Genomic DNA, 16910 nt, shown 5'->3' on the forward strand with positions numbered 1-16910 from the left:
GCTTAGAAGGTGAAATAATCGTACAACTTTCGCGCATCGTACAAAATCATCGTATACGAAATAATTTAATTTGCATCAGTGTCTTACATTCGCGTATACTTGTATCGTAGAAAAATAATTTATTTATTTCTCTGTGACTCGTGTGCATGACTAGAGCGATTCTTAAGGCAACTGCGACCCTGACTAGATCGATCGTTAATAAATAGTTCGAGTACTCGTCGAAGATCTGCGGACTAGCTTAGATTCTTTTAAACACAGTGACAGTTATTACTCGATAAAATTAATTGGTAAGTATTCCCAAAACTTTTTAAGTTAGATTCCCGACCTCATCAAATTGGCGGTGTAGTCTCTTTGTTTGCTAGCCAAATGGAGGTCCAAGCTTCTCAGCATCCTGTCCCGAATTTCTTGATCGTAGCCAACCTCTTTTTTCTGATTTTTTAACAAACCAGTTTTACGCTGCGCCATTCTGGGCTCGTTTCTCGAATAAATGCCCAGACGAAAGCCAGGATAAATCGTCTTCGACGAGGCATTCTTCCTCATTTCGTGAACCGCGTTCTTCATGAACTCCACCGCGGTTCTGCGACAGGTATCGTAACCCAGAAGTTGAATCTTTTTACCATGAATCGCTTCGAGCTGAGAATTTCTCGGCCTGGACGCTCTGTCGATGATGGTTCCAACAGCATCCGGCGTGCCCGGTAAATTCTCGAACACTTTTCGCAGAACTTCCTTCGTCAGGTCTTCCTCGCTGCTGGATTCCTCTAAAATGAATTTTTTAAATAGCAATAGCGATTTATTTAATCCTGAGGAAGAAAAGAAATCATAAAGTTTACCAAAGTAATTGTAGAGGGTCAAATTTAGTTTTGAGGAATCAATTAATAAATAAAACTTAATTCATTTTAATAAAAGTGTGTACTTAAATTTGTCTGTTAAATGTTATATTATAATTTCACATTATTGGTTCTTCTTGACTAATATGAGTTCCTTATACAGGGTGGTCCACTTGTGCAGCTCGATAACTTCCAAAATATGCGTTAACGAAAAAATGTTGCATACAAAAGTTGCATGGTTTAAAGGGGTACATTTTTTAGTGCATTTATTTTTTCTATAGGTGGAGGCGTTTCGGAGATTTGAAGGTCAACTTCGTCTTTTTAAATAGAATGCTATATTTTTGTATGAAAATATGAAAGAATATCGAATTCTGAGTAAAAAAGTATTAACCTTTATTAGTCTAAAACCTAATAACTAACGCGTAATTTCACTTTACTTCTTGACAATTTTCTTCACGTAATATTAAATTGGAGACTCAACCTTATCACAGATTTCTGTAGAACAGTGAAAATAATCAAGGAATAAAGCGAAATTACTCGTTAGCTATTAGGTTTAGGGCTAATAAATATCAATACTTTTTTACGCAGAATTCAATATTCTTCCATATTTTGATATAAAAAATATAGTATTCTATTTAAAAAAACAAAGTTGACCTTCAAATCTCCGAAACGCCTCCACCTATAAAAAAAATAAATACACTACATAATGTAACCCTTTAAACCATGTAAGTTTTGTATACAAAATTTTTTCGTGCAACGCATATTTTGGAAGTTATCGAACTGTACAAATTACGTAGACCACCCTGTATATTGATCTTAATTCTGATGAAACTTTGCGCAGATGTTCATTAGACTCACTTAAAAATTTAGCCATAACTGGTTCGTGCCACTTTTTATTTCGAAGGGAGAAATTAACCCTTCTGTTCGAGCCACCCCTTTCATTTAAGTGCCTATAAATCGTAAAGGACGAAAAATATCGAAAAATAGTTGCAATAAAAGTGATATTGCCTCTGGAGACCCATACACCTATGAGAAAAATATTTCGAAAATTAAACCCACCTTCCTAATTTTTGAGAAATTTCAATTTTTCTCTGGTGAATAAATGCGGCTATTCTTTCTGAATCCAACGATGTGCTACAATATATAATTAATGCCTTTATTCAACAGAAAAAAAATTAAAATTTCTCAAAAAATGGGGGTAAAATAAATTTATTTCGACTATTTTCCGATATTTTTTGTCGTTGTTGATTTTTTAACAGTTAAATAGAATGATTTCTAAATTCTTAAGCAGATTTAATAAACATTTATGCAAAGTTTCGACGAAATCGATGTGTACTAATCAGTGGGGTTTCCTCTTGAGTTTCGCCATGATTAAAGTATGGTTTATTACACAGTGAAGCAACAAATCGGGAAGATCAAACGTAGAGTTCATCAAACGAATTAATATTACCGAGATCGCTAGTGTGATCCGTCACGTAAGTTCCTTCTTTGATCTCTCGTTGAAGTTCCAGCACTCTAGCCAGCGCCAATTGCAGATACTCCCTCGCGTTTGGCTCCTGTACAAACATCATTCGCAAATGCACGCTAACAAACGTACAGTCGCAACGAGAAGTATGTTCACACGGTAGAAAAGTCCGTATTTTGTACAACATTGTGTACATTACGTCTATATTCATTTGTACGTATCAATAGATTCTTAAAATGTTAATAATCTGTGAACTTATGCCAACGGAAATCTTTAACGATACAAATTTTTCCTGAATTATTTAAAATTACATTACTTTCCTTTGTTATAATTAATTTTCGATAACTTACGATCCTTTGTTATAATTAATTTTCGATAACTTACGATCCTTTGTTATAATTAATTTTCGATAACTTACGATCCTTTGTTATAATTAATTTTCGATCACTTACGATAACTTCATACTTAAGTAAAACAAACAACGGTATAATTTATTATTTCCCTCCTTCTAGATCCTGTTCGTTTTACTCGTTAACTAAAATCACGTAATGTTATTGATTTTAAACGTTTCCATCACGTTTACGTTATCGCCATTCCAGATATGTGCACGTGTTATCGATATTTGTGACTGAATGTTATAATGTTTTCTATCAATTTCTTTCCAACAGATCCATTTATTTCTGTTTCACAATAATTTTTGATAATATTTGTATCACCGAAGATAACCCGCAAACGATAATCGAAAATGTTATGAACGAACTTGCAAGATATATGTATAAAAAACTAATCGATTACTGAAATCGGTTAAAAAACTATTCGTTTCATAAACGAGAAGAACAATGTTGTATAATGATAGATTAACAGGTCAATCATGTGCCAATTTCTTGAGTAATCAATTGCACGATTGATTAGAAGAAATGACATCAGATGTTATGCGTCATACGTTGTTTATCACATGTTTAGTCTATTAACTACAGATAATTCTTGAACAAATAACAGGTAGATAAATCGTGCAGTACGTATTACTTAGTCTGCTTGATTCCCAAATTTAAATTCCCCGAGTATTTATTTTTGGGGCCATTCCCAAACATTTACGTATTTATCACTCATTACCGTCGTTGGGATATTTCAACAACGTGTTCGAGAAGTTTGCCAACAAATTTGAAATATTTGAAAGATTAGGAAACTCTATGATACCAAATTTGAAGACTTGTATTTTAAAGTAGCCATTTTGGGCACATTCTGTGAAGGGTACACCTGAGTCTCTTCTTACACGATATCTATTTACACAATTAACATTTACGGTTCTCTTCGACAGGTTTTATTTACTTTAACACTCGAAAGAACAGTCACCAAATTGCTTTTATTATTTAAACTAGTTAACAGCTTTATTTATTCCTCGATAAACAACTTTACCACCGTGATAGACTTTTATATCAGCTCTGTAAACACTTTCTTGTTGTTATATTACATTATGCAACCAATGGGACAAATTCCCGTTCAAACAAAATAAAAATACAAATTTCCGCGTATGTATTGTGCAGAGACGATTTGTTGGCAGGGCACTGATTGGCCTGCAGCGCGATAGACACGCCTCTGTACACGCGTACTGTGATTATAACTACGATTCTATCTAAACAGAACCAGTAAAATCGAAATTACCTCCATGGACTTGATCTTTTTGTTGTCGTCGTGTCCATCCGCCAAACAGGGTGCCTGTTAGCGAGAAACGAAAAACAAATTATACAAAACCACGAGCACGTTCCAGTAACGAATTCCTCACCGACGAGTATCTTTTCATCTCGAACCACGGACGTTTCCACGACACTCTTTCTGGCACGATGCGAACGCACACCGAGCCAAAAATAATTCCACTTTCCCGTAACTTCTCACCCTCTTCGACCCTCTGCGCTCGAGCTTCTTCGGCGTTCCCGTATCGGAAGCACTTCTCGACTAATAGGCACTTGGTCGTTGCGTTCCACTTGGTTGTTTCGCCCCGAAAATTCGCCCTATTTCGTAAACGCAGCCGGGGAAACAACCGTTGACTGGCGTCGATCGGCGTCGACTAGCCAAATCGCGACAGCCCTTGCCGCAGGAGACTGGTGCGAGGGTGACGGTTTGCCATGGCTTCTCACCCCCTCCTGTCCCCTTGGGAACTCATCGAACTGTGCCCCTCGAGCTGGCCTCCCTTGCATCTGCAGGGGAACATTGTGCTCGGAACCCCTGTTTGCTCGGCGCGTGCCCCGTGTCCGATAAAAACGGCTGCCACGCGCCCCTTTCCCGAAACTCCGACCGAATACGTTACTAGCGGCTCGATAGTAGCCACGGAAGCATACTAACCCTCCGATGGCGAGCTTAGATCATTTACGACGCACAAAATCTCGCGTACACGGTCCTGTGAATAATCACAAACTAAATTTCTACATTTTACACAAGATTAAAACTATACGAAACAAAAATTCTTTGAAAATCTGAAAGAAGTATGATTCTCTCTAAAAATTGTATTTTAGACTATGGAAAAAATACAGGGTGAGGTACTTAAAACCGGCCACCTGAATAACTTGGCTGCTATTGGTGATAGGGAAAAATGCATCAGGCCAAAATTATTTGGTATCGAGGGGCTGATCATCCGATGTTACTAGTTTTTTTATAAGTGGAGGCATCAAGGAGATATGAAGGTCATCTCTGTTTTTTTACTTAAATTCTGATAGAATATTTCAAGACGAATACAATGACGTACTGGGAAAGGTCATTCCTGGTCTGGGTTAAGGGGTAAGACCACTGTACAAAACAATTTTCTCTTAATCTACATGAGTATAGCTACAGAAATACGTAGATCTTCGATAAGTTAATTTTAACATTATTTATTGATAAATGATTGCCCCATTTTTTGTACAAAATTGAACTTTTTACTTCAAATGCTCGCAAATCACACCAAAATTAATGTTTCAAAATTATCTTACGTATCTCTCTAGCTATACTTATGTAGATTAAGAGAAAATTTTTTGTTTTTTACAGTGGTGTTACCCCTTAACCCAGACCAGGAATGACTTTACCAATAGGTCATTGTACTCGTCTTGAAATACAGGTAACCCTCCTATAACACGGTAGATAGGTTCTTAGAAAATGCCGTGTTGTGTGAAACCGTGTTATATGAGACTCAGAGCCAATACAAAAAGGCGAGTTAACAAATATTTTTTTTTTTAATTCTACATAAGCAACTTAATTTTTATGAAAAATATAAATGTATGTGTAACACAAAACAAAAAGAAAACAAAAAGTATTATTTGAATTTAACGCAACCTTAATTTGATAAATTATAATTTACATTTTTTCATGTAAAACCACTGTAGTTGATTATTCCTTCGCGTCATTATTTTAAGGTAATTTAGTTTTTAAATATATTAAGCAAAAATCATATTATCCAGTGCTGTAGAAGTACAGTGTTGTATAAAGGTTTTTGCAATTTTCTTATCGTGTTAAAGCGAAACCCTGTTATAAGATGCCGTGTTGTAGGGGGGCTACATGTACTCTATCAGAATTTAAGTAAAAAAACATACCGTTCCATTTAAAAAAAAAACAGAGATGACCTTCATATCTCCTTGATGCCTCCACTTATTAAAAAACTAGTAACATCGGACGATCAGCCCCTCGATACCAAATAATTTTGGCCTGATGCATTTTTTCCTATCACTAATAGCAGCCAAGTTATTCAGGTGGCCGGTTTTAAGTGCCTCACCCTGTATAAAGTCAACATTAATTTGTATTAGTTTCCATTTAGTATAAATTAGTAGCAGTGTATGAAATGATTTCTAGATGGGAACAGTTCGATGTTTATCGATCATAGTTCAATGGATGCGTTCACGGATAATATTTATGCGAACGTTTTTTTCATATCGCGTGACAAATAAATTTTCGTTCTTACGAACGCGTGTGCATAATACATTAGAAAACGTGATAAAAATTTGCGAAGAAACACTGCGAAGAAAGTTAACAATTCTTCGAATTCTTCCGAATTCTTTATTAACAATACGTATACGTGGCGGTTACAAAAAATATTTTTTCAGTTTTTTTTTTTCTTTATATTTTTTGTAAATTTCAAATTTTACAGTGCGAATGTTATAGATTAAAAAACAGTTATAATGACAAGATAAAAGTTTATGTTATAATAAAATAGAAAATGATTATGAGTATTGTTCTTAGCTCGATAACTTACGTAAAAAATAAAAAATAGATACATTCAATCTATGCTCTAAAATTAATATAATTAATTAGTCAAACCTTTTAAATTAATATACCATCGATCTAAAGGAAAGCTGAGATTCCATCTAGCTTTACTTCCTTCTTTAATAAAATATTAGTCCCATTTTGACTGCAACTAGAATATTAATGTTATATTTATATGTATATTATACAAAAATTGGAAAATAAAAAAAATGGCTAAAGATAATAAAATAGAAACTGAGAATGTTACAATTAGTGTCTCTTATATTAAACTCACAGAGAATGATCACAAAATGTGACTAATTCTATTTCTTAAAAACAGATTTTATATTTATTACAAAAACATAAAAAGTACAATGCATAAAAACTGAAAGAAACGACGTTTCTAATACTATAATTCCTAGTTTTAAACCTAACAAAATACTGCTCGATTGACTGAACGACGCAAAATATTATTAATATTTTAATACTTGATTCGATTTTTGATTCAAATTAATCGTACATTGCAGCATTCGTTGCCCCATAATGTATCGCATTTCTTTCTTTAAAGACAAAGATTTTATTACATGGTACTAAACAAATCATCGAAAGATTCTATTTTATCGCTAAACGATCCGTTCTTTGAGACCAACGTTTCAATTAATCCAGCTTTTTACCTTCTAACTATTCCTAAAACTCGTACGGCTATTAAAAATGCTTTCAACGTTCGTTCTTCTATAAAAATGTAATGCTCGTGACGCATTTGTTATAAAATAGAATGAGATTTCGTACATCGATAAAATCGAATGAGCAGGACGAAGTAGTGATACGGAGAAAGAAATGTTCGTTCGTTCGTCCTCGAAACGTGAACAATTTATAAATGGATAACAGTTTAAAAGTGTTCTACCTGTTCCTAGACCTTTTGTTACTATTCTTTTTTGCACTGTTTCCAGATTTATTTTTCGAAGGTTCTTTCCCGGTGTTTTCTTTTAAGGACACGTGTTCGAGACTTCCATTGCTCGCGTGCCCATTCGCAAACTGTCCGGATATCTCAACGGAAGAGGACAGGGATCCGTTTTGATTATATTGGCCAGTAACAGAGTGGTTTTTTCCAGATGATTCCTTATTACCGTTGCTAGTAGTACTATTGCCGCTCGTTCCGTGTGAATTCACGAGGCTGCAATTGTCCTCGCTACCGCTGTTGCCAATCTGTGACTCCGATTCGCTGTACCGGTCAACTGGAATCAGGTTTTAAAATGGGAACACCGCGAATCCCATTGGAACGACTGAAGTAATATTTTACCGATTGAAAAATCGACAGTTGTTCGGTTCACCCGATTATACTCGAATCTATTGACCGAATCGGTCAGTAGCAATTAGAATTAGTAAAAAAATTACTCGTGATCCCGATTAAGTGATGCTATGGCGATTATGTAATTAAATATCAATAGCTAAATATTCAACAAGAAATTGTTAAGGGATAAGACCACTGTAAAAACCTGAAATAAAGCGTTCTTTTGTGATTTTTTTTTTTTTTTGATGGATGGAAAAGTAAAAGGATAATCATATTCAAGAATGTTATTAACCATGTCGTCAAGTGTTAAAAGAAAAATATTTATTCAAAAATAGTGCAAAATGACGACGCTGGAGCCATTCTCGCGAGGCGTGTTTTGAATTTGAGGCGCTCTGCGGCACGCAGTGTAACTGGTGCAAATTTGTATCTGGAAAAATCCAAAAATTTTCAATCTATATGAGTATAGCTAGAGCAATACGTAGGGGATCTTCGATAAGTTAATTTTAACATTATTTATTGACAAATGATTGCCCCATTTTTTGTACAAAATTGAACTTTCTACTTCAAATGCTTGCCAATCACACGAAAATTAATGTTTCAAAAATCCCCTACGTATTTCTCTAGCTATACTCATGTAGATTAAGAGAAAATTTTTTGTTTTTTTCCAGATACAAATTTGCGTGCCGCGGAGCGCCACAAATTCAAAACGCCTCGCGAGAATGGCTCCAGCGTCGTCATTTTGCACTATTTTTTAATAAATATTTTTTTTTAACACTTAACGACATGGTTAATAACATTCTTGAATATCATTATCCTCTTACTTTTCCACCCATCAAAAAAAAATCGCAAAAAAACGCTTTATTTCAGGTTTTTACAGTGGTCTTACCTCTTAAATCGATAAATCAGACTATTGAATTTTGGTCAAATGGTGAATTTTAATAATTAAAATCTGGAGAATGGAACTTTCAAAATGGTGCTAAAGAATTACGGTCGGCATACAGATAGAAACACATTACGTACATCTTAAAGAATATAAAAATTGTTATTATTAGATAGTACCTTGTTAGAAAAGGTTGGATACAATACCAACTATCTAATATATTACCAATGCTGTATAAATTATCGAATAAGAATTTTAAATTGGAAACCTAAAGGTGAAAGAAGAAAAAAAGCATTTCAAATTTTAGGTAATGAAGATAATGTAACAATATTGTTGAAAATATATGCTGTAAAACAAGATTTAAAATTAACCAAAAGAAACTACATAGCTAAAACTTGAAATTGATAAATTAATCCAAAGCAATGTTTAATATTCTATATAAATATGATAATCGAAAAATTTGGGCGAAACAAACACGTACAATTAAAGATAAACTTTTAGAGATACAATAACTACAATACTTTAACATATTTTAATTGATATAATCATTTTTATTTTGTAAAAATATAACTCGAAAATTACTTATTCGAAACTTAAAACGAACATTTCATACTACCAATTTCTATACTTTCAACATATACATACCGAGAATGGAAATTATAAATTTACTGATAACGTCCACGTATGAAAAAGTAACACAACGAATAAAAGTCACTAAATTAAGATATTAAATAGATATTAAATTTATTCATAACCAAGATACAGAAAAAAAGATAAATATAGATGAAAACAGATAGCAAGAATTAATTTATAAAGTTCTACGCTTAATTACTTTGTAAAGACTAAAATGAATGATCATAATAATAGACAGGGAATAAATAAAAATTTATTTATAACTTAAATACAGAAAAAGTAAAAATTACTTTGTTAAATTCAAAGTAATTAATGAGCATGCTTCAACCTTTTCTTCATTAGTTCAACTAACTGTACTTCTTAATAATCTACATTATTACTTTTCTTTTCTACTGGAAGACAGTCTGATCGATACTTAGAGAACAAAAAGAAGTACAATTTGGAATAACTTAATAACTAAAAAGAACTCTTCTCAAGGACAGGATAAAAACAAAAGTTGGAGAGAGGGATAGGATGAAAAATAAGTTGTACTCTTTCTTTCACTGTAAAAAATTAATTATCTCAGGAATATCCATTGAGATCCTTACTTTTTTCCTGGGTATTTTCGACGAGTCCGCTGACGGCCTGCAAAAATATAATCTTTGTGATTTAAATAAATTTTGTCGTCCGACAAAATAAAAAATATAAACGCGCAAAGAGAATCGTCGACATCCTGATAGATGAATCATATAAAGAGCAGAGCAAAGGACAGTTGAAACTGATTCCTTCGTTTCATATCGTGAGACTCAGGGCTGTAGTCGACAATTACGTAACGTTAGAAGAAAATCCTTGTAATCATAGCTAAATCGCGACCACACTTTTACCTCTCGAGTTATGCCAAATGTTAATATTAAATTTACAAGGCTAAACTAATGTTTTTATCGATTCCCTGATTTCTTAATAAGTTCGTCTGTGCGTTCAGGAACCTGGTTCTAAATAGAATCAAGGCCCTTAACTCTTTGCAGCACAGGATTCTAGATAATAGAATAGACCCATGTTGCATGGAAATTTTACTGCGTTTTAAATTAAACAAAATTGATATATTTTTATTAACAAAGGTATCACATAATGTAAAAACATAAAAAAAGATTGTCGCCATAAATCTTCTGCTTGCAACAATTGATGAACCTGTATTGGCATGTTGAATATTCCCAACACAAGTGAATACATTTATAACATTTGTTGAAGATATTACCAACTACTTTACGTAAATAAGACGAAATATAAACCTATGCGCATGCAGCTATTGCAATATTTCGAGGTGGGACTAAAAATGTCCCATGCATTACAGTGCATCAGAAAGGTGGGACACTTTTAATCCCAGCGTGCCCCAAAGAGTTAAAGGTCACTATGGGTCACTACCTCGCTAAAGTTTTCGGTCGTAGGCAGGACATTCCGCTTGTAGCAAGAAACGAAAGAAAATTTTATTTTTATTGTTTACGTTTACAACGTTCGAAAGACGTCGAGAGGCAACGCTTTCACTCGCTTTCACGCAGAGTTCTTGGCGTGTAGGTCAAGTGGAACTATTAATGAACAAATACCATGTAACTCAAGATTTCTAATAAGTACATCTTGAAAATGACAATTATTTTTTACACCAGAAGCTAGAAACATGCCTCTTCCACGTATTTAAAAACTATTAAAATCGGTGAGACCGTGACGAATCTAAACAATTACATTATACCACTTTCTCCGTTACTATTTTTAGTTCTAACAACGAAAAACGAAAGTATTAGAACTGCTAATTTCATCAGACCCATGTGCCAATAATTGTTTGCAATATTTCGAAAAACACTTTAAGTTAAATGTTTCTTGTTATTCCTTCTTGTTAATTACGTTAACTCTTTGTTAGTGAGTTAATTAAAAGAAGAAAAAGTATTGTGCAAAGAACGAGCGTCTTTCATTAAGGAATACAAAGCTAAAATATGCGTATGTCTGTGATCTAAGATATTGGCTAATAACTGACAATGTGCAGTATAATTGAGCTTAGTATAAATGGTCTGTCTGCTCAAGGAAAGACTTCTATTCTTTGCACATAAAATTTACTTCTTGCATTATATAGCTGATACAGAAAAAATATTAACTACTCACTGCCATGGAGGTAATGGAAGATTTTGAAAAAAGCCTTTCAGCTTCTTTAAACTTTCTATTTCGTTTGTCTGCTTTACTATTTGTATTTTTGTTGCTGGCTAAATACCTGTCCCACCCACGTATTATGTTGCCATACAATTGCGTATCCTCCAAGTAACTACCTTCAAATGCATAGATCTGACGTTCTAAATTAGCAAGAGTGTCCTACAGAATTACAATATTTTATTTAAAAAAAAATCATTGATTGAAACTGTATATAGAAACAATCAAACTTCTGTTTATCAATTATATATACAGGGTGTTCGGTCACCCCTGGGAAAAATTTTAATAGGAGATTCTAGAGACCAAAATAAGACGAAAATCAAGAATATTAATTTCTTGACTGAGACTTCGTTAAAAAGTTATTAAAAAATTAAATTAAAAAATTTCAAATCATTCTGAAAAAATTATTTTTGGTTGTGAAAATTCGAAAACGTGTGAAATTTTTCGACGAAAAAAAAAATTTCAAATCGTTCTGGAAAAATTATTTTCGGTTGCGGGGGTCATTTTTGGTGAATACATATACCCACAAAATCCTACGCATTTTCAAGAAAAAAATTCAGAACGAGCGGAACTTTAAACGTTAATAACTTTTTAACGAAGCCTCCATCAACAAATTGGTATTCTTGATTTTCGTCCTATTTTGGTCTCTAGAATCTCTCATTATAATTTTTCCCAGGGGCAGCCGAACACCCTGTATATATATATGAATTATTTTCACAATCTTCATTATTATGCAAAATTATTATAACTAACATATAGAAAAAATATGGAAATGCAACCAATACGTATTTATAACTGCCACGAATAATTAAAAGTAATGGACTTATGATCAAAACATAATACTAAGACTATATTACAAGTAAATAAAAAATATTGTTTACTCCGCAAACAATTAAATATTCCTGCCTTAACAATAATTCATAATTTGAGAAAACAACAGAAATAAAAGTGCAACAATTAGTGCAATGAATATAATACAAAGAGGTCAACTTAACCTCAAAATATGTAAAACATATAAAGTTTACCGTTACTTTCTCATGTTTCTTCGAGACGATTAATCCTTAAATGTAATAGCAAACATTCATAATAAAAATGATAAAATTGATTACTTTAGACGTAATTTATCTGAGGTCGAAAATATTTAAATGAAAATATACAATTTGACAGATGCCACAAACTTACAGCTATTTCTGCTTTTCGTTTCACTAATTCAGCGAGTTCCGCTCTCAAATCGACGGAGGACTTCGTCGACATTATTTATTTAAATATATGAATATAACACTAACAATAACCCGTATTCTCTTGTTTTCAAAACGTCACTTTTTATCAAATACTATTCTTCATTTTTCGACGAAAACTTTCCTGATTCATCTGAAGTTGTCCCTATTCGATGTTATTAAACTAGCCAACTTCTCTCATATACATGGTCCACGAACTATGCAAATAGTGATAGATAGGGGAGTTGTAGTCAAAAATACGCGAACCTTACCGTCGACTGTGATTGGTATATAGCTTAGTCAAATTATATAAAATTTCAGTACTCGCAGTCTATATCGATATATGTTCACGAACTATCGATAGTCGTTGCGAAAATATCGATAGCGGAAATTATCAATAACAATCGATATTTCACCACCTGATTTGTTTATTTCGTGTCTAACACAGTGGTTCGAGAACTTTTTATCAAATTTATTGATATTTTTACGATTAAACTTAATTTAATTGTCTATTCTAAGCGTTTCATCATCAGAATGAATTTTCCAATGTTCCATAGATTAATGTGTGCGCGAATAAATAATACTTGCATGTTAGGAGGTTATGTGACTCGTAATATTGTAACAGTCGCCGATTATAAGATAAAATGGGTTCGACCACCGAGAATTCCCGAAATAAAACCTCAACACAGTGGTGATTTAGAATTAAATGTAACGGTAAAACCAACTGATATACAACTTTATTATGAGAAGTCAAAAGAATGGGACGAGTAAGTAAATATAAGTAGAGTAAGTAGTAAATATATATTCTATTCAATCTTGTTTCCTGTTATAGCCATTTTTGTGCTTCGATAATTTAAATCTGCTTATTTTTATACATTTAAGAAGTGCTCTATATGACCATTTTCAACTTGAATGCTATTTATTGTACTGTATTTATTGTGTCAATTTTTTTATCTGTCAAAACTTTAAAGCATTTGTTGAATTAATTGCTAGCACTGTTACATATGTTGATAAAGTATTTCAACAATGGGTAACTAATAAACAACTGTTTTTAAGTGGATTTGAAAATAAAAATCAAATAAAACTACTTCCAATAGTTCATTCAATTCACTGTTAAAAAAATTGATATAAGATAGATCTATTAAAATCGCCTTAAAACAATAAATCTGATGAGATTATTGCTAATTTAAACTATTCTTAGAGGAAACAAATATTCATAAGTTAGGTTTCATACAAAGTTATTGTTTTTAAAAATTATGTAAGTATTATAAAAAAGAGTTTTATTTCTAAAACTTTACAGTTCATAAATTATTGAAAATGTTACCCGTTCGTAATATCGTCAATTCGTAATATCGTCAATTCGTAATATTAAGAGGACTTATAAACACAAATCTGAACCAAGGCAATAACTTATAATTGCATCCAGTAAATATTTAAAGTCGATTTTCTTCGAAACCACACCTTCAAAACAATGGCCTCTAATTGATGATGTATGTAATTAATATAGTGCAAGCGATATCGTCAAGAAAATGTTCACCTTGAAGCATCAACGTTACGTAGAAACCAGAAATTTAAAGAGAGAAAAAACAATTGCACTTGTCAAGCGGCATATGTCTGATCGCGGTTCTCCGGAAGCCAAGAGTAAGAGTATTTTTAGAAAATATTGTGTGTTATGTGACGTATTATTGTATTTTATACAATAACTATAAAACATACAATTACGTTACTCATAATAATTTTTATAAACTTTAATAATTTAAGTAATAAATCGAATTTACAGGATAATTGCGAACGACTATTTTTTTTTTTTATTTGTACCGTTATTAATATTTGTTGAATATTTCTCGATTATAAATTATAAAAAATTTATATTAATAAATATTGTCTCAGTTGCAGCAATAACAAGTGAAATTCAGCATATTCAGGAACATATGGAACAACATCCGAGAAATAAATCCTCAAAAATATTCTTAAAAGAATTGATTGATAAAAGAAAAAAACACCTAAAATTATTACGTAAATGGGACTACAGACGATTTGAATGGGTTCTCGAACGTTTGAATCTTGTTTATAAACCTGATCCAGAGTATGATATTTTTCATTTTTATATAAACGAAATACATAAAATGACTTAATTGCTATATTAATTAACTGTTAATTCATTATATATATTTATGTGTTATCATGCGTATCATTTGTCTCTTAACCGATCGTAGAGTACCTGGCGAAGTATCAAGAAAAGAATCAATGAGAAGATTAACGCAAGAACATTGCGATAATATTATTCAAACCAAATTAAATGCATATAGGGACGAATTAAACAAACAAAAAAAAGATTTCTATCTTAAAAAAGCTGAAAAATTGGCGTTCATTTTAAAGGAAGAGAAAGAATGCGGTTTAGAACCATCAGTAACAGAAGAAGAAATTGAAGCTTTACGGAAAAAAGTAGAAGAGCTATAAGATTTAATTTATAATCAGTTAATTAAATTTAAATTAAATAAATATTATTTCTGTGTTTACTCGGCCTTATTCATTTTCCTCGCCTTCTCCCGTGATATTTTGTTTTACCTAATAGTAGTTAAGAATAGGGCTCAGACTTCAGATCGGATTGTTTTATATTTGAATATTCAAATTTTTCAATAATTTAAATATTCCTGCGAAAATAGGCGTAACAGGAATATTTAATAAACTGTTCCATTAAATCCACGCTGTATTGAATCGTCGAAGTAGTAATGTTTATAGTATTCGAATAACTATATATCCGAGTACTTGAAATTATATTCTACAATTTTACAGTTTAAATTTACGACTGATATCGGAATCACATGGCAATATATGATATACTACAATTACATTTATATTTATATGCAACCTAAAAAGTATGCATAGTGATTTGTGATTTTCCAACAGGTCAAAGAATATTATTTAAATTGACAAACTAGATAAACATAGTTTAGTTTAGAATAAATCAATGTAAGTAGTTTAAATGATATTAAAAAATCACTGTTCGTAAAATATCCTCGATAGTATAATGGTCAGTATCTCTATTCGACACGTGCATAAACAACTCAATCAACGCCTTTTGCAATACCAAACATATCCCAGAGACCCAATTCGGATTTAAATTCAAACACTCCACCGTCCATGCCATATCGAAGTTCACTTCCGATATGTGCTGGGCCCGCAACTCAGACGAATGCGTAGGTACGATTTTCATTGATCTTGAAAAAGCATTCGACACAATTTGGCTGGATGGTCTATTCTTCGAACTCCTTAAGAAAGAATTTCCCAAACATCTCGTCAAACTGGTATGGTGTATGCTACGCGGTAAAAACTTTTTTGTTACAGACGGCGAATTTATTTCCAGCAAACGTTTCAACATCACCAACGGACTTCAATAGGGCACCGTCAACTCTCCACTGCTCTTCAATATATTTATAAGCGACTTGCTGCAAATGTATGACCTAAACAGCGACAACGTCAAATCAGCAATAGCTTTCGCGGACGACCTTTTGATTTACTTTCGACACAATAAACCTTCCGTAATACAAAACGAACTTCATAACACCTTCGGTAAAATTCAGAATTACTTCCACACATAGAAATTGAAAATTAACATTAGTGAATGCGAAACTATTCTCTTTAGACCATATATTTCAAACATTTCCAACGCGAACGCAGACGTACGCAAGCATGGCACAAAATTTCACCTACACGACAGCAATGATCGCAACCGCAAGTTACCCCATAAAGACATCGTTCGCTATCTAGGCATACATTTGGACTTTAAACTGAACTACAATCACCACGTACAAATACAGATAGACAAAGCTCAAAAGGCATTCTTCTCTCATAAACGCCTCTTTTACTCAAAGGATCTTGACACATCCGTCAAGGTCCTTTGCTATAAATCCTTAATCCGGCCCATATTGACCTATGGTTGCCCTATTTGGTTTAACGTCAGCGCGAGTACTATGGAAAAGCTAAGACTTTTCGAGAGAAAGTGCCTCAGAGCTTGTCTAGGGGCATACAGAACACCTGAGTCTAACTTCACTAGAATGATCAGCAACTACAAATTATACGAAAACGCGAAAATTATTAGAATAGATTTGTTTATGCTTAAATTGATCCGAAACCACTGGTCTAGCGCGCGTAGAATCAAACTCAATAGCCTAATTTACGGTCCAACTTATCCGAATCCATTATATCACGACAAGAC

General features: G+C 32.8%; 3 protein-coding genes across 3 annotated transcripts; 1 reads left to right on the forward strand and 2 right to left on the reverse strand.

Annotated features, from left to right (window-relative positions):
• Positions 1-42: 42 nt before the first annotated feature.
• LOC143348912 (uncharacterized) lies at positions 43-4911 on the reverse strand. Its single transcript, XM_076779647.1, has 4 exons — positions 4076-4911; positions 3955-4008; positions 2278-2383; positions 43-758 (listed from the first exon to the last, which is right to left on the reverse strand). Exons 1-4 carry the CDS (start codon positions 4091-4093, stop codon positions 313-315), a joined length of 624 nt encoding a protein of 207 aa, XP_076635762.1. The 5' UTR covers positions 4094-4911; the 3' UTR covers positions 43-312.
• Positions 4912-5654: 743 nt separating this feature from the next.
• Positions 5655-12948, reverse strand: Eaf6 (chromatin modification-related protein EAF6/MEAF6). Its single transcript, XM_076782483.1, has 4 exons — positions 12657-12948; positions 11433-11636; positions 9890-9926; positions 5655-7733 (listed from the first exon to the last, which is right to left on the reverse strand). The coding sequence occupies exons 1-4, from the start codon at positions 12726-12728 to the stop codon at positions 7399-7401; spliced, it is 648 nt and encodes a 215-aa protein (XP_076638598.1). The 5' UTR covers positions 12729-12948; the 3' UTR covers positions 5655-7398.
• Positions 12949-13084: 136 nt separating this feature from the next.
• On the forward strand, positions 13085-15210 carry Bonsai (28S ribosomal protein S15, mitochondrial). The gene is made up of 4 exons (XM_076782472.1): positions 13085-13458; positions 14199-14332; positions 14582-14777; positions 14908-15210. Exons 1-4 carry the CDS (start codon positions 13226-13228, stop codon positions 15149-15151), a joined length of 807 nt encoding a protein of 268 aa, XP_076638587.1. The 5' UTR covers positions 13085-13225; the 3' UTR covers positions 15152-15210.
• Positions 15211-16910: the final 1700 nt, after the last annotated feature.

Source organism: Colletes latitarsis, chromosome 2 (assembly GCF_051014445.1).
Source record: "Colletes latitarsis isolate SP2378_abdomen chromosome 2, iyColLati1, whole genome shotgun sequence".
Lineage (NCBI taxonomy): Eukaryota > Metazoa > Arthropoda > Insecta > Hymenoptera > Colletidae > Colletes > Colletes latitarsis.

Coding starts and splice junctions, on each gene's coding strand:
- LOC143348912 (XM_076779647.1), bottom strand. Junction 2,384..3,954: donor AAAAGATCAAGTCCATGGAG/GTAATTTCGATT, acceptor ATGTTTGTACAG/GAGCCAAACGCGAGGGAGTA. Junction 759..2,277: donor GGATCACACTAGCGATCTCG/GTAATATTAATT, acceptor AATTCATTTTAG/AGGAATCCAGCAGCGAGGAA.
- Eaf6 (XM_076782483.1), bottom strand. CDS start 12,728: ATGTCGACGAAGTCCTCCGTCGATTTGAGAGCGGAACTCGCTGAATTA. Junction 9,927..11,432: donor CTTCCATTACCTCCATGGCA/GTGAGTAGTTAA, acceptor ATATTTTTGCAG/GCCGTCAGCGGACTCGTCGA. Junction 7,734..9,889: donor CGAAAATACCCAGGAAAAAA/GTAAGGATCTCA, acceptor ACCTGATTCCAG/TTGACCGGTACAGCGAATCG.
- Bonsai (XM_076782472.1), top strand. CDS start 13,226: ATGAATTTTCCAATGTTCCATAGATTAATGTGTGCGCGAATAAATAAT. Junction 13,459..14,198: donor AAGTCAAAAGAATGGGACGA/GTAAGTAAATAT, acceptor TAATTAATATAG/TGCAAGCGATATCGTCAAGA. Junction 14,778..14,907: donor GTTTATAAACCTGATCCAGA/GTATGATATTTT, acceptor AACCGATCGTAG/AGTACCTGGCGAAGTATCAA.